Source organism: Hemitrygon akajei, chromosome 5, assembly GCF_048418815.1.
Source record: "Hemitrygon akajei chromosome 5, sHemAka1.3, whole genome shotgun sequence".
Classification (NCBI taxonomy): Eukaryota; Metazoa; Chordata; class Chondrichthyes; order Myliobatiformes; family Dasyatidae; genus Hemitrygon; species Hemitrygon akajei.
In genome coordinates this window covers 53,149,072-53,174,947 of record NC_133128.1, presented here as the reverse complement: position 1 = coordinate 53,174,947, position 25,876 = coordinate 53,149,072, and the positions used below count along the sequence as shown (strand labels likewise).

The window sequence follows — 25,876 nt, the reverse complement described above, 5'->3', positions numbered from 1 at the left end:
GTGAGCGAAGCCGGTCTCGGAGCTCGATGGCTGCAGGCCGTAGCCAGGGAACCAGCTCAGCGCTGAGGTGAGCGAAGCCGGTTTTGGAGCTCGATGGCTGCAGGCCGTAGCCAGGGAACCAGTTCAGCGCTGAGGTGAGCGAAGCCGGTCTCGGAGCTCGATGGCTGCAGGCCGTAGCCAGGGAACCAGTTCAGCGCTGAGGTGAGCGAAGCCGGTCTCGGAGCTCGATGGCTGCAGGCCGTAGCCAGGGAACCAGTTCAGCGCTGAGGTGAGCGAAGCCGGTCTCGGAGCTCGATGGCTGCAGGCCGTAGCCAGGGAACCAGCTCAGTGCTGAGGTGAGCGAAGCCGGTCTCGGAGCTCGATGGCTGCAGGCCGTAGCCAGGGAACCAGTTCAGCGCTGATGTGAGCGAAGCCGGTCTCGGAGCTCGATGGCTGCAGGCCGTAGCCACGGAACCAGCTCAGCGCTGAGGTGAGCGAAGCCGGTCCCGGAGCTCGATGGCTGCAGGCCGTAGCCAGGGAACCAGTTCAGCGCTGAGGTGAGCGAAGCCGGTCTTAGAGCTCGATGGAGGCAGGCCGTAGCCAGGGAACCAGCTCAGCGCTGAGGTGAGCGAAGCCGGTCCCGGAGCTCGATGGCTGCAGGGAACCAGTTCAGCGCTGAGGTGAGCGAAGCCGGTCTCGGAGCTCGATGGCTGCAGGCCGTAGCCAGGGAACCAGCTCAGCGCTGAGGTGAGCGAAGCCGGTTTTGGAGCTCGATGGCTGCAGGCCGTAGCCAGGGAACCAGTTCAGCGCTGAGGTGAGCGAAGCCGGTCTCGGAGCTCGATGGCTGCAGGCCGTAGCCAGGGAACCAGTTCAGCGCTGAGGTGAGCGAAGCCGGTCTCGGAGCTCGATGGCTGCAGGCCGTAGCCAGGGAACCAGTTCAGCGCTGAGGTGAGCGAAGCCAGTCTCGGAGCTCGATGGCTGCAGGCCGTAGCCAGGGAACCAGTTCAGTGCTGAGGTGAGCGAAGCCGGTCTGGGAGCTCGATGGCTGCAGGCCATAGCCAGGGAACCAGTTCAGCGCTGAGGTGAGCGAAGCCGGACTTGGAGCTCGATGGCTGCAGGCCGTAGCCAGGAAACCAGCTCAGCGCTGAGGTGAGCGAAGCCGGTCTTGGAGCTCGATGGCTGCAGGCCGTAGCCAGGGAACCAGTTCAGCGCTGAGGTGAGCGAAGCCGGTCTTGGAGCTCAATGGCTGCAGACCGTAGCCAGGGAACCAGTTCAGCGCTGAGGTGAGCGAAGCCGGTCTTAGAGCTCGATGGAGGCAGGCCGTAGCCAGGGAACCAGCTCAGCGCTGAGGTGAGCGAAGCCGGTCCCGGAGCTCGATGGCTGCAGGGAACCAGTTCAGCGCTGAGTTGAGCGAAGCCGGTCTCGGAGCTCGATGGCTGCAGGCCGTAGCCAGGGAACCAGTTCAGCGCTGAGGTGAGCGAAGCCGGTCTCGGAGCTCGATGGCTGCAGGCCGTAGCCAGGGAACCAGTTCAGTGCTGAGGTGAGCGAAGCCGGTCTGGGAGCTCGATGGCTGCAGGCCATAGCCAGGGAACCAGTTCAGCGCTGAGGTGAGCGAAGCCGGTCTTGGAGCTCGATGGCTGCAGGCCGTAGCCAGGGAACCAGTTCAGCGCTGAGGTGAGCGAAGCCGGTCTCGGAGCTCGATGGCTGCAGGCCGTAGCCAGGGAACCAGTTCAGCGCTGAGGTGAGCGAAGCCGGTCTCGGAGCTCGATGGCTGCCGGCCGTAGCCAGGGAACCAGTTCAGCGCTGAGGTGAGCGAAGCCGGTCTGGGAGCTCGATGGCTGCAGGCCGTAGCCAGGGAACCAGTTCAGCGCTGAGGTGAGCGAAGCCGGTCTGGGAGCTCGATGGCTGCAGGCCGTAACCAGGGAACCAGTTCAGCGCTGAGGTGAGCGAAGCCGGTCTCGGAGCTCGATGGCTGCAGGCCGTAGCCACAGAACCAGCTCAGTGCCAAGGCGAGTACCAGTGGTTGTAGACCACAGCAGCAGAGTCATTTCAGTGCTGAAGTGAGAAAACCTCACAGAGTTGAGACCTGGACACTGGTTCATCCTTTGCCCGTAGCCTTGACGCCTTGATCAAATTGCACAAATAGTTTTAAAAAATTGAACAAAAACACACAGAACATGAAGTGTAGAGTCCTCAAAAGTGTTCCACAGCTGCAGTACTGAGGGAAGTGAAGCCTGTCCAGGAGCCCAATGGCTACAGGGCAACGACTGCTCCCAAACCTGGTGGTGAGGGACCCAAGAATCCTGCACCTCTCACCTGATGGTAGTAGCAGGAAGAGAGGGAGACTGGTCAGATGCAGGCAGATGATGTTGAACATCTATTCATTTGCTGCTCTCGTCCTCAATAACTTTAATCAAATAACCAAATCCTCCGGGGATCGCAAGAGCGCCAGATCATTCAGTCGGTTCAATAGAACGTCCTTAAAAGGGAAATTATGGGCTGCAGACTTCAGCAATCTCAGTTCAGAAGAAGCATATTTACTCGAGTATCTAGTAGTTTGTGAGCTGTCTGTAAAATGACACCATTGGTCGCTGGTGCCATTTTGTAATATGACAATTGCCAGTATCAAACACAATTTCTTTTATAATTACCATTATACTGCTCCCCAGAGCATCTCTGGAAGAAGTGGTTAAGCCATTCAGATAACTGGTTTCATGTTCCTGCATTCTGGTCCATGGATGGATCGAAAAATCAATGCTCACTTCTTGAACAGGAACAGAAATTAATAGGAGTGAATTATCTTCATCTTCTTCATAGATTTCTACTTTAATTTTAGAAGAATAGTGCTAGAAATGACATCAGTTTCCAACCAAAATCTGTATGCATTTGACTAGTTAATATCCTTTGCATGTGACTGACAATCTTCTTTCAACTTTTATCTTCTGTTATGATTATCAGTATTTCCGCAACTGTTCTTTTTTTGCCCCACGTACCAATGACTCTTCTGGTTTTTTTTGCCCAGTGGATGGCTAGTATACTCTTAATATTTTAATAATTGTATCTTAAATCTTTTTTTTTGTGTTTCACTATTATCTGCATTTCATTTTCACATTTGATGAGTGGATTTTTGTATACAGTGAAAACACAGCCCTCTTTTGGCGTTGTGGATGGTAGATGACTGCCAGTCAAGAGACCTGCTCTTTCTGTGGATAGTGCTGATTTTCTTGTGTGTTGCTATAATAAAACTCTGATAATCTGGCATTTTGCTATTTGTATTTCTCTATCCTTATTGTTTATCATTTCTGCCCTTTGCATCTGGTTGATGGTCATTGTTTAGATTTATTCCTGCATGGAACTTAGTTTCTTGTTGACAGGATCTGGGCATTGCCGTCAGGACTGGCACTGTTACCCATACCTAATTACCTTCAAGAAGGTGATGATATCAGTTACAGTTTTCATTGTGAACATGCCCTTGGATAGGAAGTTTACACCCAATGATGACAAAACAACAGCAACATATTTCCAAGAAGTTTGAAGAGACACCTGTAGAACATGGTGTTTCCAAGTCCGCTTACTATGTCTTTCCTGATGATAGGGCTAAGGAATTTGGGATGTGCTTTAGTGTAGATTTGGTGACTAGATGCTTCTTGTAGATAGTGAACAGTACAGGCCTGTCATGGATGAGTGAATGTTTATGGTGGTAGTTGGCTGCCAGTCAAGTGAATTGTTCTTTTCTAAATAGTAATGAGTTTATTGCATGTTATAATGGTGTTTTACCATTATAAAATCTGATAAGCTTGGAACCTTGATAAATGCTAGATAAGCAAATTTTCCGGACTACTATTGCATGTTATTCCTATTAATACCATCAATAAATTTTAATTCTGTTATTTTTAATGTTGCATAATTACACAATAAGTTTCTCAGCTATGTGGGATTACAGGTTGTGTTGGAAACAGGACTTAGTCATCTTAAAGAGAGCATGGAATTGAGGTGCAGGTCTCTACCCAAGGTCAGACTTGAATCCTGGGTTACTGGTGCTGTGAGGTAGCAGCTTAGTTAGCTACCTCTCGTTGTCAAACTGCATTCATTCGGACAAGTGGAGAGAATTTTATCACACTCTCGACTTCTGAGTGATGTAAGCTACTCTCCCCAGGATACCCTGCCATTTTAGCTAAGCAATTTATGCAGCTGATGTAGTTAAATTTCAGGTTAATTACAGCCCTGAGAGGTTGAAGGTGGTTGATTCGGTAATGGAGGTACAAAAAGTATTGAGCATCATAAAATCACCTGCGAACATTCTCTCTTCTGTCCTTAAGATATTTTTTTGAAGCAGCAACCAATGACTGGGCCCAGGATAATGCATGAAGGAGCCCCTGAAGAGAGATCTTGTTGCAGTGATAGTTGACCTTTAAAAATCAAAATTGCTTTTCTAAGTGAGTTATGATTCCACCCCATGGGTAGATTTCAGCCAGATTCAGATATCGTCCTCATGACCAATCTGCTTTAGATTCACTTTCCTCTACTATCAGCTTTGCCACAAAACAGATTGAATCAGAAAATACAATTTCAACCTCAAACTCTTTACTACTTGTTTAGCCACCTCCCTCTCCAGCTCACAAAATGAAAGGTCTCATCTCTCTTTTTGCCCCCAATTCCAGGTTCCAACTTGTTTATCCCGACTCCAGAGATCTATATTGATTCTTCTTCTTTTCTTCACACTAACTTCGTTTAACTCAAAATCATTTTATGGCCCCTTTCTTACTAATTTTCTTTCCTGTTCTTCCGTGCTACTGGTTAACTTTAGTTGATTAATTTCGCAGTCTTATAAAATTCTGTACTTGGTGGTGACTTTAAATGATATATTCATTAACAGCAATGTGTATTTCTGACTGTAGCAAATACTAAGCCAGACATATAAAACTTGAAGAAGAAAAAAAAATCATGCATTTCTTTTATTTGCATTATTTTTTAAAAAAGATCCCCTGTGTGTAAGACAATTAGTAATGGTGTTTCCTATTTGAATGGAAATTAATGAACTGAGGATAAGACTGATGGAATTTATAGAATTGATTTGAAAGATAATTAATATAGTAAAATAGATGCTGCAGAACTCCATTTACTTTTTGCTGTTTCTTCCAAATGTATTGCCACTGGGAAAACAATCCTGATGCACTTTGTCAAAATCACCACACAACGGGATGCATATACTGGATTGTATATCTAAATACAATTAATGAAATTTACATTTAAAGTACTTTCTCCATCTATGTTGCATACACTATTTTCAAATTAAGGTCAAATATCTTACCTTCTCTCTCTGTTTCATTTTCATCCTTTCTTCAACAGTGGTTATATAATTTACAGCTGCATATTCAATTATAGAAAGGAAAACAAAAAGAAAGCTGACCCAGAGATAGATATCCACAGCTTTAACATAGGATACTCGAGGCATCGAAGCATTCACTCCAGTTATAATTGTCGACATTGTCAGAATAATTGTAATTCCTATAAATGAAGAAGATACAAAGATTATTAATGGTACAAAGCCACTATTGATTAAACAAACTTGCGTCTAAACCCTGGGTTGAATCAGGAGAAGGGAGTGTGCGGAGAATCCACCAATTGCCTGAATCTCTAGTTCTTTTTGGATTTTGTCCTTTTTTGATCAAACAGTTTATGATAGTGCCAGTTAAGACACTGCCACAATCAAGATGGTGTTGAATCTTGTGTGATCAGCCAGAATATACACATAAAAATCTAAGCATATTTATGGAATCTGCACAGAGTATAGTAATTCTAAAGAGCTCTTCCAAAAGTTTATTGAATCAGTTAAAATTGTAGACAGTTCTGGCTAATGTACTAATATAAATAATAATATCATTTAGTTTGGGTGCAAATGCATGGGAGTTCCCCAAAGCCACCTATACCATGACATTTATTGGTTTCTGCAACAATGTTCTTTATTGCAAAGTTATGTCTAAATTTCCTGCAGTGCATACAGAGTAGAGGGAGTGGAATATGCACATTTTTACTTAATTTTGATAACTTATTCTAAAAATCTTTTACCTCTGCTGCCGTTTTTCCATTATTATTCAATGCAGGAGTTTGCAATTAGGAAAACCGTTTCAGATGGTGCATGGAGCAGTTGGAAATGTGAAAGCCTGAAAAATCACGTGTCATTGAGATTGACAGCACTTTGATTAAATAGGGTGATGATCTTAGTTCAAAGAAAAACACTAACAACCCATCAGCTCTAGAAATCAGCATATCTAGTGAATGTCCAGTGACCAGTGGCAACATCTCGCAGACAGCTTACCAAACTACTGGATACTCAAAGTATATTCATTATCAAAGTACGTAAGTGGTGTATAACCCTGAGATATGTCTTCCCACAGACAGCCATGAAACAAAGAAAAAAACAGAACCCATTCTAAGAGAAACATCAAACCCCCAACAGGCAAAAAACAACAAATCATGCAAACAGCAAAAAAACAGAATATCTAACATCAAACCACAAAGTCAACGAAAACAGTCCTGGAATATTCAGTTTCAGCTCAGTTATTCAGTTATTTCTTCTTCTTTTTTGAAATATACTTCATCTTCTTGTTTTGAACTTTGATAGATCACAGCCTTTACTGTCCCTCTTTAGAATGTATTTATGGGCCGACTGAACGATCAGGTGCTTCTGTGTTCTCCTGGGTGATTTAGTGTGGAGTGCAGCTATGACCATCACGGGGGGTTATATGCTGAGTCAATTTCTAATGGTCAATTCCTAATGGTGGACCATGAACCTGTGGTCAGCTGCATTACTCGGTACCGATTAAAGCAGCAACCAAGATTAAAATCGGCGAGGAGGAGAGCCCTAAATGAACGGGTGTTCAGTGCCGTCTGCCTGCATTTGATTGGTCTCCCTGTCACTGCTGCCGGCGGAAGATGCAGGGGTCTCGGGCCGCACGCAGCAAGGTTCAATCACCTCGGTGGTTCGTTACTCTCGACTATAGATTCCTTTTTGGCTGTCATTTGATGTTTGATGTCCTCTGCACTGAATTTGCTTTACTATTTGTGTGATTTGATTGTGGTGCTTCAGGGCAGAACTGGATCTGTGATTGTTGTATGAAGCCATTGACACAGCACTGATCTGACTGACTCGGTGGCTGCGGCCATTGCCATCGGCTCCTGGACTGCCTTTACTCACCCTGGCGGCTCATGGCTGTGGACTCACTCTTGGGGACATCTATGGTTTGATGTCGAATGTTTTGTGTGATTTTATAATAATTTTATATAGTAAGCTTAATGAAAGGTAGTAACAGAAAATATAATACTCCTTTAAAACAATACTTTTAATGAGGAAGGAAAGGATCAGGACCCAGCAGACTAGCATTGGAACACCTTCACACTCACTTATAATGAAGTTTTATGAAACTTCAGTTCAAACATCAGACTTGTCATTGAATACAAATCTGGAATTTAACTTTAATTTCATTAATTCTCAAACTATACATAACAAAAGGGGTTTAAAGCTGAATTTTATTCAGGACCTTTTTGCTTCGACTATTATTTTGTCAAAGTATATTTGCTAAATGAGAGCAGCTTCATTCTTCTCTTATTCAGTAATACATATTTTTCTGATTCCTCATCAATCCAAAACCCAAACATTTAATGCTTAAGAACATTATGAAATGCAAGCCACATTCTTACCCATTCTTTCAACCTGTTTATCCTCCCAAAGTCTGTCAGCAACTCCTCACCACCCACACTACCACCTATCTTTGTCTCATAGTTGAACTTGGATATGTTACACTTGATCTCTTCATGCAAATCATTAGTATAGATGGTTAACATTTGAGGCCTCAGCACCAAACACTGGGGCATCTCACAACATCTCAAACCCAGAAAATACCAGTTTATTCCACTCTCTGTTTTCTATCCATTAACTTTCTCTCAATCCATGTTGATGTATGACCCAAAAAAATGCACTCTAATTTTGATAAAAATCTCTTATATGGTACCTTATTAATGGCCTTCCTAAAGTCCATGCATATCACAGCATACCAACTGGCTCAACCTTCCCTATTATGCTAGAACAATCTCAAAAACTAATCATTTTTTTAAAACATGGTTTCCTCTTTAATACACAAAAATGCTGGAGGAACTCAGTAGGTTAGGCGGCTTCGATGGAAAAGAGCAAACAGTTGATGTTTCAAGCCATAAGACCATAAGATATAGGAGCAGAATTAGGCCATTTGGCCCATTGAGTCTGCTCCACCATTTCATCATGGCTGCTCCAATTTTACTCTTAGCCCCAAACTCCTGCCTTCTCCCCGTATCTCTTCATGCCCCGGCCAATCAAGTATCTATCAACCTCTGTCTTAAATATATGTACATAAAGACTTGGCCTCCACAGCTTCCTATGGCAAAGAATTCCACAGCTTCGCCACTCTGGCTAAAGAAATTCCTCCTCATCTCCATTATAAAAGGCTACCCCTCTATTCTGAGGCTATGTCCTCCGGTCTTAGACTCTTCCATCACAGTAAGCATACTCCCCACATCCAACCTATTGAAGCCTTTCACCATTCAGTAAGTTTCAATGACGTCTCCACTCATTCTTCTGAGTTCCAGTCAATACAGGCCCAGAGCCATCAAACATTCTTCATATGAAAAGCCACTCAATCCTGGAATCATTTTTGTGAACCTCTTTTGAACCCTCTCCAGTTCCAGCACATCCTTTCCAAGATAAGAGGCCCAAAACTGCTCACAATATTCCAAATGAGACCTCACCCATGCTTTATAAAGTCTCAATATTACATCCTTGTTTTTATATTCTACTGCTCTTGAAATGAAAGCTAACATTGCATTTGCCTTCCTCACCACCAACTCAACCTGCAAATTAACCTTTAGGGAATCCTGCAAAAGGACTCCCAAGTACCTTTATGCCTCTTTTTTTTGTATTTTCTCTCCAGTTAGAAAGTAGTCAACTCTTTAATTTCTTCTACCAAAGGGCATGACCTGACACTGTATTCCATCTGCCATTTCTTTGCCCATTCTCCAAATCTGTCTATGTCCTTCTGTAGCCTCTCTACTTTCTCCAAAATACCAGCCCCTCCACTTCATATCGTCGGCAAACTTTACAACAAAGTCATCAGTTCCATCATCCAAATCATTAACATATAACATAAAAAGAATCTGTCCCAACACAAACCCCTGTCTAACACCACTAGTCACTGGGTGCCAACTAGAAAAAGCCCTCTTTATTCCCATTCTTTGCATACTGCCAATCAGCTACTATTTAATCCATGCCAGAATCTTTCCTGTAATACCATGGACTTGTAGCTTGTTTAGCAGCCTCATGTGTGGCACCTTGTCAAAGGCCTTCTGAAAATCCAAGTACACAACATCCACTGATTCTTCTTTGTCTATCCTGATGGTTATTTCTTCAAAGAATTCCAACAGATTTGTCAGGCAGGATTTTCCCTTGAGAAAACCATGTTGACTACAGCCTATTTTATCATGTGCTTCCAAGTATCCTGAGACCTCATCCTTAATAATCGATTCCAACATACTCCCAAACACTAAGGTCAGACTAACTGGCTTCTAGTTTCCTTTCTTCTGCCTCTCTCCCTTCTCGAAGAGTCAGTGATATTTGGAATGTTGCAGTTGTCTGGAACTAGAACCATTCCAGAATTTAGTTATTCTTGAAGTATCAGTACTAATGCCTCCACAATCTCTTCAGCTGCCTCTTTCAAAACCCTGGAGTGTACACCATCTGGTGCAGGTGAGTGGAATTTGTTCACAGAAGGAGAAATTAACATGCATGCCATCAGGTTGGAGGGTACCCAGATGGAATATAAGCTATTGCTCCTCCACTCTGAGAGTGGCCTCATCTTGGCACAAGAGGAAGCCATGGATCAACAAGTGGACACATTGCAACTGTAATTGGAATGGGAATTAAAATGTTTGACCAACAGGAAGTCCTTCTTGAGGCAGATGGAGCAGAGGTACTTGAAGCGGCTCCCAATTTATGGCAGATCTCACCAACGCAGAGGAGGCCACATTGGGAACACCGCACACAAATTTGCAGGTGAAGTGCTGCCTCACTTGGAAGGACTATTTGGGGCCCTGAATGGAGGTGAGCAAGGAGGTGTATGGGCAGGTGTAGTGCTTAGGCCACTTGCAGGGTTAAGTACCTGGAGGGAGATTAGTGGGGAGAGACGAATAGACAAGAGAATTGCGGAGGGAGTGATCCCTGTGGAAAGTGGAGTCGGGGGTGGGGAAGTAAAGATATGCTTAGGGGTAGGGTTCATTTGGAGATGGCGAACGTTGTGGAGGATAATGTGTTGGATGTGGAGGCTGATGGGTTGGGAGGTAAGGACAAGGTGGAATCTATCACTATTACAATGATGGGAAGATGGAGTGAGAACAGATGTACAGGAAAAATAGAGAAGATGCAGATGTTCTTCTTCATGATTACATATTAGCTCTGCTCATTCTTATTATTATTTTCTAAGTGTCCTATAATCACCTCCCTAATAATAGATATTAATATTTTTATCATCTTCTTATGCCTTCCTTCCCTCTCTCTCCTTTAAATAGTGGAGTTACATATGCTACTTTATAATCTACGTGAACTATTCCAGAATTTTTGTGGATTTTGGAAGGTGACAGGCGGTGCATCTACTATTGAAACAGCCACCTCCTTCAGATCCTCAGGAACTGGAAGTCAATTGCTCTTTAGTCACATTAATTTCTCAAATGTTTTCTTTTATTTAAATGCTCTTCACTTACTCTCCATCTGTACCTTGTCAGTCTATCTGGGAGTTTAAAGGAGTCATCTCTAGATAGATACAAAATATTTATTTAACCTCTCTACCATTTCCTTTTTCCCAATATACCTCCCATGGAATTTCAGTCTGTGATGAACCCATAGTCACTTATCTTTAGAAGCTTTTACGGCCTGCTTATGTGTTTCTTACCAGATTACCTTCACGTTCTACCCTCCCTTTTGGATAGCTTTAAGCTTTATATTAATTCTTTTAAAAATGTTGCTTGTTTTCTGCCATATCTTAGTTTCAGCTTGAATCAGTTTCAATTTTTAAATAAATCTCTGTCATTATGTTCATTGCCTCCTAAAGGATTTGTTCCCCCCCCCCCAAAAGCCCTTAATGATTACACAATACCAGATCTAAGCTAGCCATGTCGGCTCCCCTATATATCAAATGTAGATTTTCATTTTCTAGTCTCACATCCTTATTTGAGGAAATTTCAGTTCTGCCTTTTTACTATTTTTCTTGATTGGAGATGTACTCCGATGCTTGTTAATACAGACCCTTCCTTAACGATTCTAGTTATCATACTATTTTTCCGCTTTGCACTATTGCTTTGCCCTCTCACTTTAAATTTCTAAAAGTGCTATCTCAATAACTCCCCCACATCTCTTCCATTATTTTGTTTTCAATTCAACACTGACCCCAGCTCAACCCAAGTAAGGCCCATTTCAACAAAAGGGCTTCCTATCTCCCCTGTACATTTGCCTGTGTCCTACAAATTGAAGCCCATTTCTCTCATACAATCATTGAGTCATGCATTCAACTTTCTGATTTTACTTAATCCCAAACATTTGTATCATTTCTAAGACCTTATCCTTGTCGCAAGATCCCTCTTCCATCCTCATCTCCAACTAATTTTCAGATTTTCACTTATGCAATAAGAATCAGGAAACAGGATAAGAAGTGGTCCAATTACTTGAAATCAGTTTGACTGCAGAGATCAGTCTCAGTGCTATTTCTAATGAATGTCGGCATCCATCACACAATTGGTTATAATTTAGAACCCACTGGCATTAAAATTTAAAATATGCTTGATGGGATAAATGGGAAAATCACAGCCAGTATTGTGGGAAGGCTCCTTGTAATTCTTTGAGATAAGTTCTTGCACTTTTTGTCTATTCGCCATGCTGACATTGACCACGTTGATATCCTTTATCTTGATAAAGACAAGAATAATAAAGCAAACAAAATAAATTACCTAATGAAACACGAGCTGGGACTGCTCTTCTGTCAATCCAGAAGGAAACCCAAGATAGCATGACCATTAGCATGGTTGGAAAGTAGGTTTGTAAAAGAAAAAAGAATATGTGCCTCCTTAGGATGAAAGTAATAAACAATCTGTTGTACCAACCTGAGGAAAAAAAATAAATTATGGTAAAGTTTTCCTCTCATACACATTCCTGTATAATATTCCTGAAGTAATTTATTAAAGTAAGTTTAAAGGTTTGATTGCTTACAAGAAACTAATACAGCACAATTACTAGAAACACCTCTGTAAAAGATGATAATCATTGTTAGTCTTATTATATAAATCAACAATTTTATTTGTTTCAAACAGCAAAAGTATACAATAAAATTAAAATAAATTAATGACTTCTCCTGTAATCACTTACATAATTGCCAGTCAGTCATTTTTTTTAACATAGGTTTACAGAATATTTCCCGTTCTGTTGTAATTACACCGAGAATGATGAGGTATTACTAACTTTATTCATAATACAATTTGAACTTCTATCAATTATTTTTTAAAGTCAAATCAAAACAGGAATGACAAACACATTCAAGAATCTGTCAATTGTTTTGTCTAAAATCTATTGTAGGAAAAACCATGAAGAAAATTTTATGTGATCAGTTACCATTTATCAAAAGTATGCAGATGATGCAAAAGGCATAAATTAAGATATGTGATAAATATTACAGTTCTTATAAGTGGTAGATAAGGTAAATAATGAAGCCAGTTTAAAGGCAATAACATACTGTGTGTTTAGAAAGGGAACTATAACAGACTTTAAAGAGATTAACAAAGTGGAAGAGAAAATATTGTTACAAAGGGCCATAACAAATGGGCAGTTTTATAAATTAATTACTCATTGCTTTAACCCAGGGCAATGAAAAGTGGATAAATTATTGTTCTGAGAGGCAAACAGAATTCTTAAGCCCCTATTCTAAAGTATTATGGTGAAAGGTTTTTATTGCATTGTAAAATTTGTTTAAAACACAAATGAATGAGGCTAGTGTGACTATCCCAGCAAATTTTTCAGTGGGCCAAAATCTCTTCATTTAAATTCTACTCAGCTTATAATCTCCTAATTAGCAATAAGTAATCTTCCTTCCACAATAACGAGAGGAACAGAACACAAGAACTTCCTTGCAGTTAGCCCAAGCTTCCTACTAATTAACCTAAATCTTTATCCCTGGTTTTATACACCACAGTCAAGCTATTAATTTAATTATGAAGTTAGACTGAAGTGGTGGGCAATATTCCTGCAAATCCTTGGGATATTTCTCTCTTAGGCAGTTGCATTTGGGCTGGGAGCTGCGGTGAAACTGATCAAGAACCATGAGGCATTATCTCAGGCTAAGGAGTCAATCATTTAGAATTGAGTTCAAATGGAATTTCTCTTCTCAGAGGCACTGAACCTTTAGAATTCTCTCCTCCTATTTGCTATGTTCTTAATAGCTTTCCAGTTTACTGGTGTTTGCTTTAAATGCTAAACAGAAGTTTTGTTGAATTTAAGTTTCTGCTGCTTTATCAGCTCGTTGCCAAAGTCCACTGATCGCTCTGTCTTGTGATGAACTCTACTGGCTTACTGGCTTCCTGCACCAAGTTGCACTGTTTCATTGAACTTCTGATGTTATACTATTCCATTGCCTAGATTCTTGTGGTTACATTATCTTCATACTGCTAGCTCATTGATTTCCTTGATCATAGTCTTTTCAAAACCTATTATTTATGTCATTCTGTGAACAAGGACCTGGTTTATGAGCAACCTTTTTCTTTCTCTATTAGCCAGTTGCATTTTCAATAACCCTAACTTTAAAAACAGCTGTAGAAGTCTCATAACAGTTATTATTATGCACCATTAACACATAGCAAATGTTAATTATACTCCCCAATCAATGCAACACATACAAAATGCTGGAAGAATGCAGCAGGCCAGGCAGCATCTATAGAAAAATATACAGTAGACGTTTCAGGCCAAAACTTTTTGGTAGGACCTGAAACGCTGACTGTACTTTTTTCCATAGATGCTGCCTGGCCTGCTGAGTTCCTCCTGCATTTTGTGTGTGTTGCTCGGATTTCCAGCATCTGCAGATTTTCTCTCCCCAAAGAATGACTGTTTTGTGTTGTCTTCCTTGTCAGAAGTTGAGAATGATAATCAGAGTGATGGGGAGGAGCACAGAGAGATGAATGACTAGAGTGCAAAGTTACCAGAGCAAGAGTATGAAACAGATGGGGTTACTATGGTGAGGACTGAAGATGTTATGATGGATGTGATGTAGATTCTGAATAAAAAATATATTTATAATAATGACAGAAACTTACCAGTACTGCTATAAAAAGCAAGTCCACTCGAAGCACGGAATTCTTCAATGAAAAACTGAGCAAGTAAAATCTGCTCATCTGTTTTAAGTGGTTCATTTTCATTCTTCCAGTGAAGCAGTAGATCTTTTTCATTGTAGGCATCTGCAGGAAAAACAAACAAATATGATCAAACCACAATTCACTAAGAAGGTTACAAACTGTGCCTGAGAATAATTTTGCCTTTTTCATCAATCCCCAACAATCAAGACAACAATGCATGGAGGTACTGGGTGGATTACCATTTGTACATGATTAGCAAAGTTTGATCTAATATGAAGGGTATTCATTAGATCTTCATAAAAACTTTCAGGGTAGATGTTGTATTTTTTTCATATATTTCTCTAGATCTTTCCCTTGAAATTCAAACAATTTGTGAACCTGACAAAAACTGACTATTCCAGAATGTGTTTACTGTTCTTGTTTTAAACCACTTTCATAAAATATCATAACCAATACAAACATAATTAGGCAAAAAGAGCATTTATTTAACATAAACTTTGTAACAGATATTTGTTAAAGCTAAAATATCCCTTTATGCAAGTGTTTTTAGAAAGGAAACCAAAATAAAAATATTTGGTTATAGAAAATAATTACTGATATATTTGAGAATGCCAGACCCAAATGAAATAATGTTCCTTCCTTGGGCTGACAAATTTTATATCTGGAATATTTTGGACAGTGGGATTAGTGGCAGCTTTTGTGGTATCACAGTGTTTCCTAAAACATTCGAAGCATCCCCATCTTCACAGTGTAGTTCACTACAAATAGGGCATTACTTTTTAATGCTTATTATTCACTGGTTTTGTAGGAGTCCTGATTTTCTAAGTTTAATTAGAATTTTAGTGCCAGCTGGTATATGGTCTTTGTGTAATGGCATGCTGGTCTGCAGAGTAGCAGACTTTGGATCACAGTAAGTGCCTTCCCTAAGTTTCTCAAATTAACTGGGTTTTTCAGGGTAGGAAACCAAAGAGAGGCCTTGCACAACAGAAGGAAATATCAATGTAAGTAGATTTCATTCTCAAACTTGGATATTTAGATAAAAGAGATGTATATGGAAGCAATGTACCTGCTATTCCTTACAGATCACAAATAATGAATGAGTCAATTTTTTTTTAGAGAGAAAAGTTGCCTCGACTTTAATGATACCACAATAATGCTAAGATAAATATATTTTTTGAAAATTCATCATACAATGAAAGCTCTTGAAGATGTTTATTTAGCTCGTGCTTCAAATTTAGAGTTTTCTCTAATTCGCTTTCTGTTATCTCTCCATTGAAAATAAATGCACACACAGAGAAACAGCAAAGAGCCATGCATTTTGATATGATTTATATCACACTGACTCCCTTTAAAAGAATTAATTTAAAAAAACAAACTATTTAAGTTGGTATCTTTTGACTTTTCCAGTATTTGTTTGGGAGTAAAAGTATAAAAAGCAGTAAAAGAAAGAACACATATTTCTGTCTATAGCGGCTGCATCAAACTAGAAACAAAACCTATATTTTGGGACTGATCTAAATGTTTTGAAGGAATTAGCAATGCTAGTTAATGCAAAGTTAGCTGAATAAAAGTTACTTACAGCTTTCAAGCTCAAGTGAGCAGTTCTGAATATCAAGAGGAAAGTTGCTAAAATCCATTGAACACGTGGCAGTAACAGTTGTCCTATAGAAAATATTCATAATAAATAAGACTTCTATTTCATAAACATCAAAACAATTTGAAAAGCAGACTTATAGCTATCTTGAGTTATGCATGCTATATTTGACAGTAAAGTTCAAGATTAATTAGCCCTGACAGATCTATCCAGTTTTGCCTTTTACTGTCAATATAGCCAATTTGTTAAGTGTTATCTATGGTATTTAATGCTCATCACAGATTGTCCCTGTGAATGTGGTGGTGGTGTGTGGTCTCTTGAAATGCTACCTTCTGTGCGTTGAAATTATAATGCTCTTTTGTCTGGAGTTCAGTCCAGTATCAGTGAATAATTAGTAAAATTGAATGGTGTTTGACTTGAAAGGAAAGTTGTAGGTTATGATGTCCCTAGACCATTTTCTCTCTAATTCTTGTGAGTAGTAGAGTCTGGGCATTTGAGAGTTAACTTCAATGAAGCCTTCTAAAGTTGCTGCAGTGCATCTAGTAGAGAGTGCACACTACAGCCATGCCGTACCATGGATCAATAAGATCATGACTGATCTGCTCCTGGTTTCAGCTCAACCTTTCTGTCTGTTCCCAATCATCCCTGACTCCCCTATAAGCTAAAAATCCATCTCTCTCAGCCCTGAATAAATTAAAAGCCCCAGCCTCTAGAGTTCCCTGTGGTAGAGATGTCCAACGATGCATTACCATCAAAAAGAAGAAATTCCCCCTCATCTCCAATTTAAGTGGGTGACATCATATTATGAAAAAAATGGAACCAGCTTCTGGATTTCTCCACAAGCAGAACCTTCTTCTCAGTACTTGCCTGGCAAATTCCTCATGTATTCTGTATATTTCAACAATGTTACTAATTTCAATGTGAATAAGCCAGTGTCAGTAAGCCCTGGATGGAATAATGCATCTTGAGTGCTGTTGTAATAATTTCTGTCACACAAAGTAGAATCAACCAAGATAATTTAAAATATTGTGTATTTTGTATCATTCAAATGTTTCTATATATTTTGTTTTTCATATTGAATCAGATTGTTTGGAATAGTAGAATTTTATTATTTTCTCAGAACAAAAGCTTTACTATATTCAGTGAAATATGACGAGATATTCATGACAAATAATACAAACATTTGTACATACTAACCAATCATCTCCTTAACAAATGCCAAGCCAAACTGCTGCCTAGGCTATTAAAACCAAGCAAGTTTTTCTAACAATTCTGAATACTATTTCACAAAAGATCCAAATGCATCTCAAAGACGGTGTATGGGTCCCTGCCGTAGATTGGTACTATGCTTGGCAGGTGACAAGGGGTGGCAACAATAGCAGGAAACATTAAAATATCACTCTTCTATTTCTCTTACAAATGTTTTATCTCTAGATGTTATTCAATATCTTTGCATCACTGGAGAATTCAATTTTCAGCATTGTCCACATGTCTTCATTGTGTTATTGTGGACCATTGGTTCATTCTCCATCTCCACCAGAATTTCATTTGTGCAGTATTGCCGGACTTTATATGCTATTGTCAGCTCTTAAAGGCAACCCCTTATCAAATGCATGACAGATCAAGTTCAGTGGGAAAGTTTTCCTTTTAGCTGGAAACTAGCCAAATGAAGAGATAGGGCTCTGGTTGCAAAGTCTGATTCTTGCTTTCAATCTGGACATCTATCTCAACTCTTTCTGCTGGTCATTAAAAAAAAAGAACATAGGTGTGCCTGCACTTTGGACCAATGCTATTCCACAATTTTTCTCTGAATCAAAAGTTGGACGTTTAGCATTTTCTAAATTTGGAAATGGTGCAATTCCTTACTTTTAACCTAATCTGCAATTATTTTAAGGACTGATTTGAAGCACTATAATGAAAGAGCAAGTTAAAAGAAGTTATATAATTACTACTGAAATTTGAAAAACTGTGGAAATAAGAGGAATTATGTAATGTTTTATAATGGTAGTATAATTTGTGTAGTGGGAATGTTATCTGGGATAAAATACAAACATTTGTATTATGAGACTAGTGATTAACAGAAGACAGGGTTTCTGTTCTCAACATCAAAGGGTAAACCACTTGGACGGCATTTGTAGAAGAAAAACATATGAAATCTTAATATGACAAATCAGTCCTCAAAACAACAAGCAAATTTTGAATTAATATTTTACCTTAGACTGTAGAGTATGTGGCCATCTGGATATACCCTGAGCATGATATTCTCCATGGTGGTGTCATGTATGAAAGATCTCTTAGAATGAACAAAAAATACATCTGGAACCCAAATTTTCTTGACTAATCTTCCATCAAATGTCATACTTTTGTTGTTGGAACTCAGAAAAGCAAGTCTGCTATCTTTCCAGTAATGTCTCAGGTATAAAGTCATTGTAAAGTCCTGAGGATAAGAACCAAATATGTGAATAAAGACTGTAAGAAATAAAGATTATTACTGCTAATGCTTGATCCATCTAATGGAGATGGGGATAATCAGCAGAGAAACATGATTATCAATATTTTTTTAACAATCACCTTTTCCTTATATCCATCAGTCTAAATCAAATGCAAATTGTACAAGAAAAGAGAAGTTCATTGTGCTGTCCAATGTATTTATGTACTATTGTTTTATTGCAAATAACTGAACCTTAGGCTTACCATATCAACTTCAGAAATGCTGTCAATACTTTCAATCTGGACATCTATACCAACTCTTACTGCTGGTCCTTAAAAACAAAACAATTAAAAACAAATAAGTTGTAATTTAACTTTAAAAAAAATATTTTAATTCCCCATGTTCCAAAAACAGTTTTTGACCTACAGTGTGTGTTTTGGATATCTTAATAACATAAACAAATACAGGTGCATGAAATCTGAAATAAAAACATAAATGGTAAAAAAATACAATATGTCAGAGAGCATCAATATAAAGAAGAATAATTTGATAAACTTTTCAATTTTGAACAAATTTAATAACTCTGGTGCTTGTGTAATACAAAATGAGATAAAGAACGAGATATAAATACAGCAGGCAGAAAGTATGGCCCAGACAATCTAGGGAAAGGCACACATTACTAGGAACAATTGGGTTGCCAGAACAACAGTTTTTTTTTAAATTTGGAAGAAATGTGTGGAAGGAAATATTGTTCAAAGGAAAATCAAGTTCAACCAGATGAAAGAGGATGATGCTGATTTGATTCTAGTTGTCCTCAGCAGTACTGGAGAGCTTGTTGACCATTTGCAGAAAATAGATCTGTAGAAGATTTGAATATCGAATTCTGAAACTAAATTTGCTGCCTATTCCTCCTCATAATCATTCAGTTCTTCATCTCTGAGAGGAGTCTGTCTGTGAAGAATTTCACATGATTCTGCAAAGCAATTGCCTGTATTATCAAAGTTCAAAGTAAATTTAATATCAAAGTACATATATGTCACGATATACCCCGAGATTTATTTTCTTGCAAGCATTCTCAGTAAATACAAAGAAACAATAGAATCAATGAAAAATGCACATAACAAGACGGGCAAAAACCAATGTGCAAAAGACAACATCCTGTGCAACTAAAAAAGAATAACACAAAGAAAATATGTAAGCAATAAGTATTGAGAACATGAGATGAAGTGTCCTTGAAGGTGAGTCCATAGGTAGTGGGAAAACTTCAGTGTTGGTTTGAGTGAAGTTATTGCCTTTGGTTCAAGAGCCTGATGGTTGAGGGATAATAACTTTTTACTGAACCTAGTGGGGTGAGCCCTGAGGTTCCTGTACACCCTTCCTGATGACAGCTGTGAGACAGGAACATGACCTGGATGGTGGAGGGTTCTCGTGGATGGATTCTGCTTTCTGGCAACCGTGCTCCTTGTAGATGTGTTCATAGGTGAGGAGGGCTTTACTTGTGATGGAGTGAGCTGTATCTATTATTTTTTGTCATCTTTTCCGTTCAAGGGCATTGGTGTTTCCATGCATAGCCATGATACAACCAGTCAGTATACTCTCTACCATGTATATATAGAAATTTGTCAAAGTTTTAGATGACATGCTGAATCTTCTCAAACTTCTAACAAAGTAGGGACACTGTTGTTCCATTTTTGTGCTGGACCCCGGTCAGATCCTCTGAAGGGATAACATTGGGGAACTTACAGCTGTCAACTCTCTCCATCTCTGATCTCCAGATGAGGAGTGGCTGATGGACCTCTGGTTTCCTCCTCCCGTAGTCAATAATTGGCTCTTTGGTCTTGCTGACACTGAGTGAGAAGTTATTTTTGTGGCACCATTCAGCCAGATTTTCAATTTCCCCTTTAAATACTGATTTGTCACCATCTTTGATTCAGATAACCTCAGTGGTGTCATCAGCAAAATTGAATATGGCACTGGAGCTGTATTCAGCCTCACAATCATAAGTATAAAGCAAGTAGAACAGAAGGCTAAGCATACAGTCTTGTTGAGCACCTGTGCTCATGGTGATTGTGGAGGAGATGTTGCCAATCTGAACTGACTGGGGTCTGAAAGTGAGGAAATTGAGTTGCACCAGGAAGTATTGAAGCATAGTTCTTGAAGCTTATTGATTAGTTTTGAGAGGATGTTAGTATTGAACGCAGAGCTGTATCAATGAAGAGAAACCTGATGTCCAGATCTTCAATGTGCAATTGTTCCAGGGTTGAGTGAAAACCCAAAGAAATGGCATCTTCTGTAGACCTGTTTGCCAGTAGGCAAATTGGATCAGATCCAACTCGCTCCTCAGGCAGGAGTTGATATGTTTCAACATCTACCTCTCAAAGCAGTTTATCACAGTAAATGTAAGTGCTAGTGGATGATAGTCATTGAGGCAGGTTACCATGTTGCTCTTGAGCACCCATATAATTGGAGCCTGCTTGAAACAGGTGGGTGTTTCATTCATAAGGATGATTCCAGGAATGAAAGGGTTACTGTATGAGGAAGTCTGGCAGCTCTTGGGCTGTATTCCCTGGAGTTCAGGAGAATGAGGGGGGATTGCATAGAAACATTCCAAATGTTAAAAGGCCCAAACAGATTAGATATTGCAAAGTTATTTCCCATGGTAGGACAAAAAGGCACAACTTCAAGATTGAAGGACGTCTATTTAAAACAGAGATAAGGAAAAATTAATTTAGTTAGAGGGTGGTAAATCTATGGAAATTGTTGCCATGAGCAGCTGTGGAGGCCAAGTCATTGGGTTCATTTAAGGCAGAGATAAATAGGTTCTTGATTAGCCAGGACATTAAACGGTATGGGGAGAAGGCAGGGGAGTGGGGATAATTGGAAGAATTGGACCAGCCCATAATTGAATGGCAGAGCAGACTCGATAGGCTGAATGACCTACTTCTGTTCCTATATCTTATGATCTTACAGGTGCCTCAGACTGCCGAAGTGAGAGGTTAAAGATATTAGTGAACACCCCAATCAGTTGATCAGAACAGGTTTTCCGTGCTCAGCCAGGTACCCTATCAATCAGATGGCCATATGACCATCCTTGCTCTATTAGATTATCAGATTCTTCTTCAGCATTATACCTAAAAATCTGTTGGCCAAGAGTCCTTGGCCATTGCTAAGAAGAGAAACCTATTTTCTCCCCTGAGGAGTTTTCTCCTATTTGATTCGAGGATATCAATCATGCCTCATGCAAACTGATGTTCATGATTTCTGTAGCCAATGTACCAGCATTCAGAAGAGAAAATCCTCTGTGGTTCAATCTTAAGCTAGTTGTAAAAGGGCCGCTGTTCTAGCTAACGTAAGTTAGAAGGTAGAACATAGAACAGTACACATAGCAACAGACCCTTCAGCCCACAGTGTTATGCTGAATTAATTCAAGTAGTAATCAAACCGCCAACTAAGCTAATCCCTCTGCCTATACAATGTTCAATGTATCTTCATTTCCTGCCTGTTCATCTGCCTAACTCAGAGTCTCTTGAGCAGCACTATGTCATTAGCCTCCGCCAGCCTGCACATTCCCGCATAAACAACCTCCCTGCACAAACAACTTCACCCACATCTCCTTTGAACTTACACCACCCCCATCTTAATTGCAGGCCCTTTAGTATTAAACATTTTAATACTGTCTGCCTTTCAATCTTATAAATCTTTATCAGATCTCCCCTCAGCTTCTGCCACTCCGAAAAGTAAATAACCCACGTTTGCCCAAACTCTCTTTATAGCAAATTCCGTCTAATTCAAGGCAGCATTCTGGTAAAACTCTTCTAACCCTCTCCAATGTTTCGACATCCTTCCTATTATGGAGTGGCTAGAATTGAATGCACTGTTATGAGTGATGAACAGACCTGATGGTCAATGGGGTGCAGAGTTAACCATTCCCAACCCGCCTCCTGAGAACTATGAACTATTGCTGTTGCTATACTGCTATTGAGAGAGAGAGATAAAGCCCAGGCAAGAACATCTGCTACAGATAAGAGGGGAAGAGAGACTGTTGATTTACTGTATTATGACTCTACCTGGATTATTTACCTTCCACTACAAGGACTTTACTTTGTTCGTTAATATTCCTTACGAGACAGCAGGAGTGGCCTGATTTGATGGACACAGTCATTCAGAGTTGATGGATAGCTGAGACCCCTTGAGTGGGGATATAAAAGACAGGTCTGGAGAGACACCCTTCAGACACACCAGTGGACACTGACTGAGTGTTGGGAACCCACAGAAAGGTGGGGGCTTCAGAGACCAAACCAGGAGATCGGTCAGTTAAACTCACAGTGTTACAGCAGGGCCGGTGGGGACTTGTGTGTGTGTCCACTCATGCCAGAGTGATGAGTCCACCGTAGAAGAATGGTCTAGCTGAAGACCAGAGGGGTCATAACTGAATGACCACAATGATACGACGGATTAAGAAAGCCACAAAAGGTTTGCCTGCCGCAGCAGTTGCTGTTACATCTCACTCGCTCTCTCTCTCTACAACAACCATAACTACATCAGCATTTATGAACTGAACTCTATACTTTCCTATGACAATTCATTTACCCCTAGACATCGATAGAGCTTGTTTATTTGTTTATTATTGATTATTATTATTCCCACACTTTTAGGTTTATTACTGCTAACTTGTTTTATATGTATATTTGCATTTTTGATATTGTATTGTGTAGTTTACTAATAAACACCTTTAGTTTGGTACCACCAGACTCCAACGGATTCTTCTTTCTCTGCTGGTCTGACACCCAGTTACAGGGTACGTAACAGCACCAATCCAGATTGGCCCTAACTACAGTGTTACAAAGTTGCAACCTAAAATTTCTTTCTCTTGAGTTCAGCTTGTTGACTAATAAAGGAAAGCATGCCATATGCCTTCTTTACCACTCCAACCACTATAGCCGCTTTCAGGCAGTATGCACTTAGACCCCAAGATCTGTTAAGGGTCTTGCTATCGACATTGTATCATTACTTCACGTTTGGTTGCCCAAAGTAGAACACTTCACCCACAACACCACCAATCTTTGTATAATCTGCAAATTTACAAACCCAGGTATTTACACTTTCATCCAGACCATTTATGTATATCACAAAGAGCAGCGGTCCCTGCTAGGGAGACTTTAAAATGTGACTTTTGACACCTCCTCAAAGAACTGAATCCCTGTACAAAGTCATGTTGACAGTCCCTAATTAGGCAATGATTTCCCAATTGCTCACAAATCCTGTCCCTACCAGTGCTTTCCAATGACATCCTACCACTGACAAGAGACTCTTTGGTCTATAGTTTCCAGGATTATCACTATTTCCCTTCTTGAATAATGGATCAACATTTGCTACTCACCAGTCCTAAAGGATCTTGCCTTAGGCTGGGGAGGACATGAAATATTAATCAAGGCCCCAGCAATCTCATTTCTTACCTCTCTTAAAAAACCTGAGATTTATCCCATGAGGTCCTGGGGATCTATGTTCCTTAATGTTTTATAAGAGTCCCAACACTTGCTCCTTTATCTCGAAAAGCCCAAGCAAATTATACTATCCAGACTGATCTCCCTACCCTCCATGTCCTTCTCCTCAGTAAATATTGATGCTTGAATTTCTTGAAGCCTTACCTAAATATTACTCTGATATCAATCCTATACCTCCCTAATGGAGGATCTTGAGCCGAAACAACTATTCCTTGTATATTAGAAAAATATACAAGTAGCATTATACTAATATGCAATAGAAAAAAATATTACATGTAGATGACATTGCATGAACATGATGCACCATGTTGCTGATCTACAGAGTTTCATAGTCTTATGGTTAATAGGCAACTTATGGTGGGACAGATACTTAAAAAGATCAGTCGTCTATCACATGAGCTAGTCATGTGGTCATGCAACTCTTCCCAGCTTTCCTTTAAGTTCATCCTCAAAAGACTCTTCTTTGACTATCCATAGAACTTCATCCTCATGCTAATGGCCCATGAAAATTTCCTTGAAATTTTCTCCTTTAACTGACTGTCACATTTTGCTCTGAAGTTGGATGGGAATGAATGCACTGATGCCAAATGAAAAGCTTTGTCACCACTGCTAATGCCATTTTGCACTTGTTTATAATGAAGATCACCCTTTCAAACTTTGCACAATGCCAATTAGTTTCGAAACCTATGAAGTTGAAAAGTTTGTCCATTTTGTCAAGTGCTCAAGCAAATGTACTTTGAGGCAAAGCATACAGAATGGTAATCATCACTTACCTCAATAAGAGTTTAACTAAAACTCTAATTTTCTTCATTAGTATAGCTTCCAAGTCTATAAGTCTATGAGTTTGCCTACTCAACCCATTTTGTCCATTCTTTGAGCTCTTTGAATTCAGGCATTGAGAACATTTAAAAAGTTTGAGAAGCAGACCTCTGAAACCCCTACAAAGTCAAGCTAATGGCTCCAGTATTATTTTGATAATTTAAAAAAATAGATTTCAGGCCTCTAAGGTGTGCTTAAAACATTAACCCTTAATAATTAATGGAAATAGAATCAGCACTATGTTAACAGAGAGTGGAATTCCAAATCTTAAATTTGCAAATAATATTTTTTTAAAAGGTTTATGATTAAGATGTCAAAGCCAACATAAAAACCAAAGAGAGGGTATATAATAGAGCAAATTTTAGTGGTTAGTTAGAGGATTGGGAAGCTTTTAAATACTGACAGAAGGAAATTTAAAAAGTCAATAAGAAGGTAAAGATGGAATATGAAAGAGGCAAGAGTAGATATCAGACTGCTGGAAAACGATGCTGAAGAGGTACTAATGGGGACAAGGAAATGGCTAACAAACTGAATAAGTATTTTGCATCAGTCGTCACTGTGGAAGACACTAGCAGTGTGGTGGAAGTTCTAGATGTCGGGGTCATGAAGTATGTGATGTTAGTTTACTAGGGAGAAATTTCCTGGGAACAGAGATGAGAAGGAATTTCTTTAGCCAGAGAGTGGTGAATCTGTGGAATTCATTGCCATCGACAGCTGTGGAGGCCAAGGCTATATGGATATCTAAGGCAGAGGTTGATAGAGGTTGAATTCTTGATTGGTCAGTGCATGAAAGGATACAGAGAGAAGGCAGGAAATTGGGTGAGAAGAAAAATTGATCAGCCATGATGAAATGACAGAGCTGGAGCGATGGGCCTAATGGCCTAATTCTGCTCCTTTGTCTCATGGAATTGAGCTCAAAAGTAATTTTACAAAATTGGAGAAATGAAGAAAACCAAATAATTTATAATGTATCTATTTTTCTTCATCATTTGAGTATACTGTATATGTCTGAATTTACATAAGTAATTTAGTTTGCACCATTTTGCGATTTATATCAGAACTAAAATGCATTTGCATTTAGTATCAGAGACTATGAATTGGATTATATAATATAACATAATAGCATTGAAAAGTTCA

General features: G+C 39.7%; 1 protein-coding gene across 2 annotated transcripts in view; it reads right to left on the bottom strand.

The window, feature by feature from the left end:
- The window catches only part of LOC140727801 (gamma-aminobutyric acid receptor subunit rho-3-like), a 56,466-nt gene that overhangs the window by 4,660 nt on the left and 25,930 nt on the right, over nt 1-25,876 (bottom strand). For both annotated transcript variants that reach the window (XM_073045574.1, XM_073045573.1), the window contains 6 exons: nt 18,680-18,747; nt 18,199-18,422; nt 15,971-16,053; nt 14,353-14,493; nt 12,004-12,156; nt 5,291-5,487 (listed from right to left, as the gene is read on the bottom strand). In XM_073045574.1, coding sequence (XP_072901675.1) covers nt 5,291-5,487; nt 12,004-12,156; nt 14,353-14,493; nt 15,971-16,053; nt 18,199-18,422; nt 18,680-18,747 — 866 coding nt within the window. The remainder of the gene's footprint in view (nt 1-5,290; nt 5,488-12,003; nt 12,157-14,352; nt 14,494-15,970; nt 16,054-18,198; nt 18,423-18,679; nt 18,748-25,876) is intronic.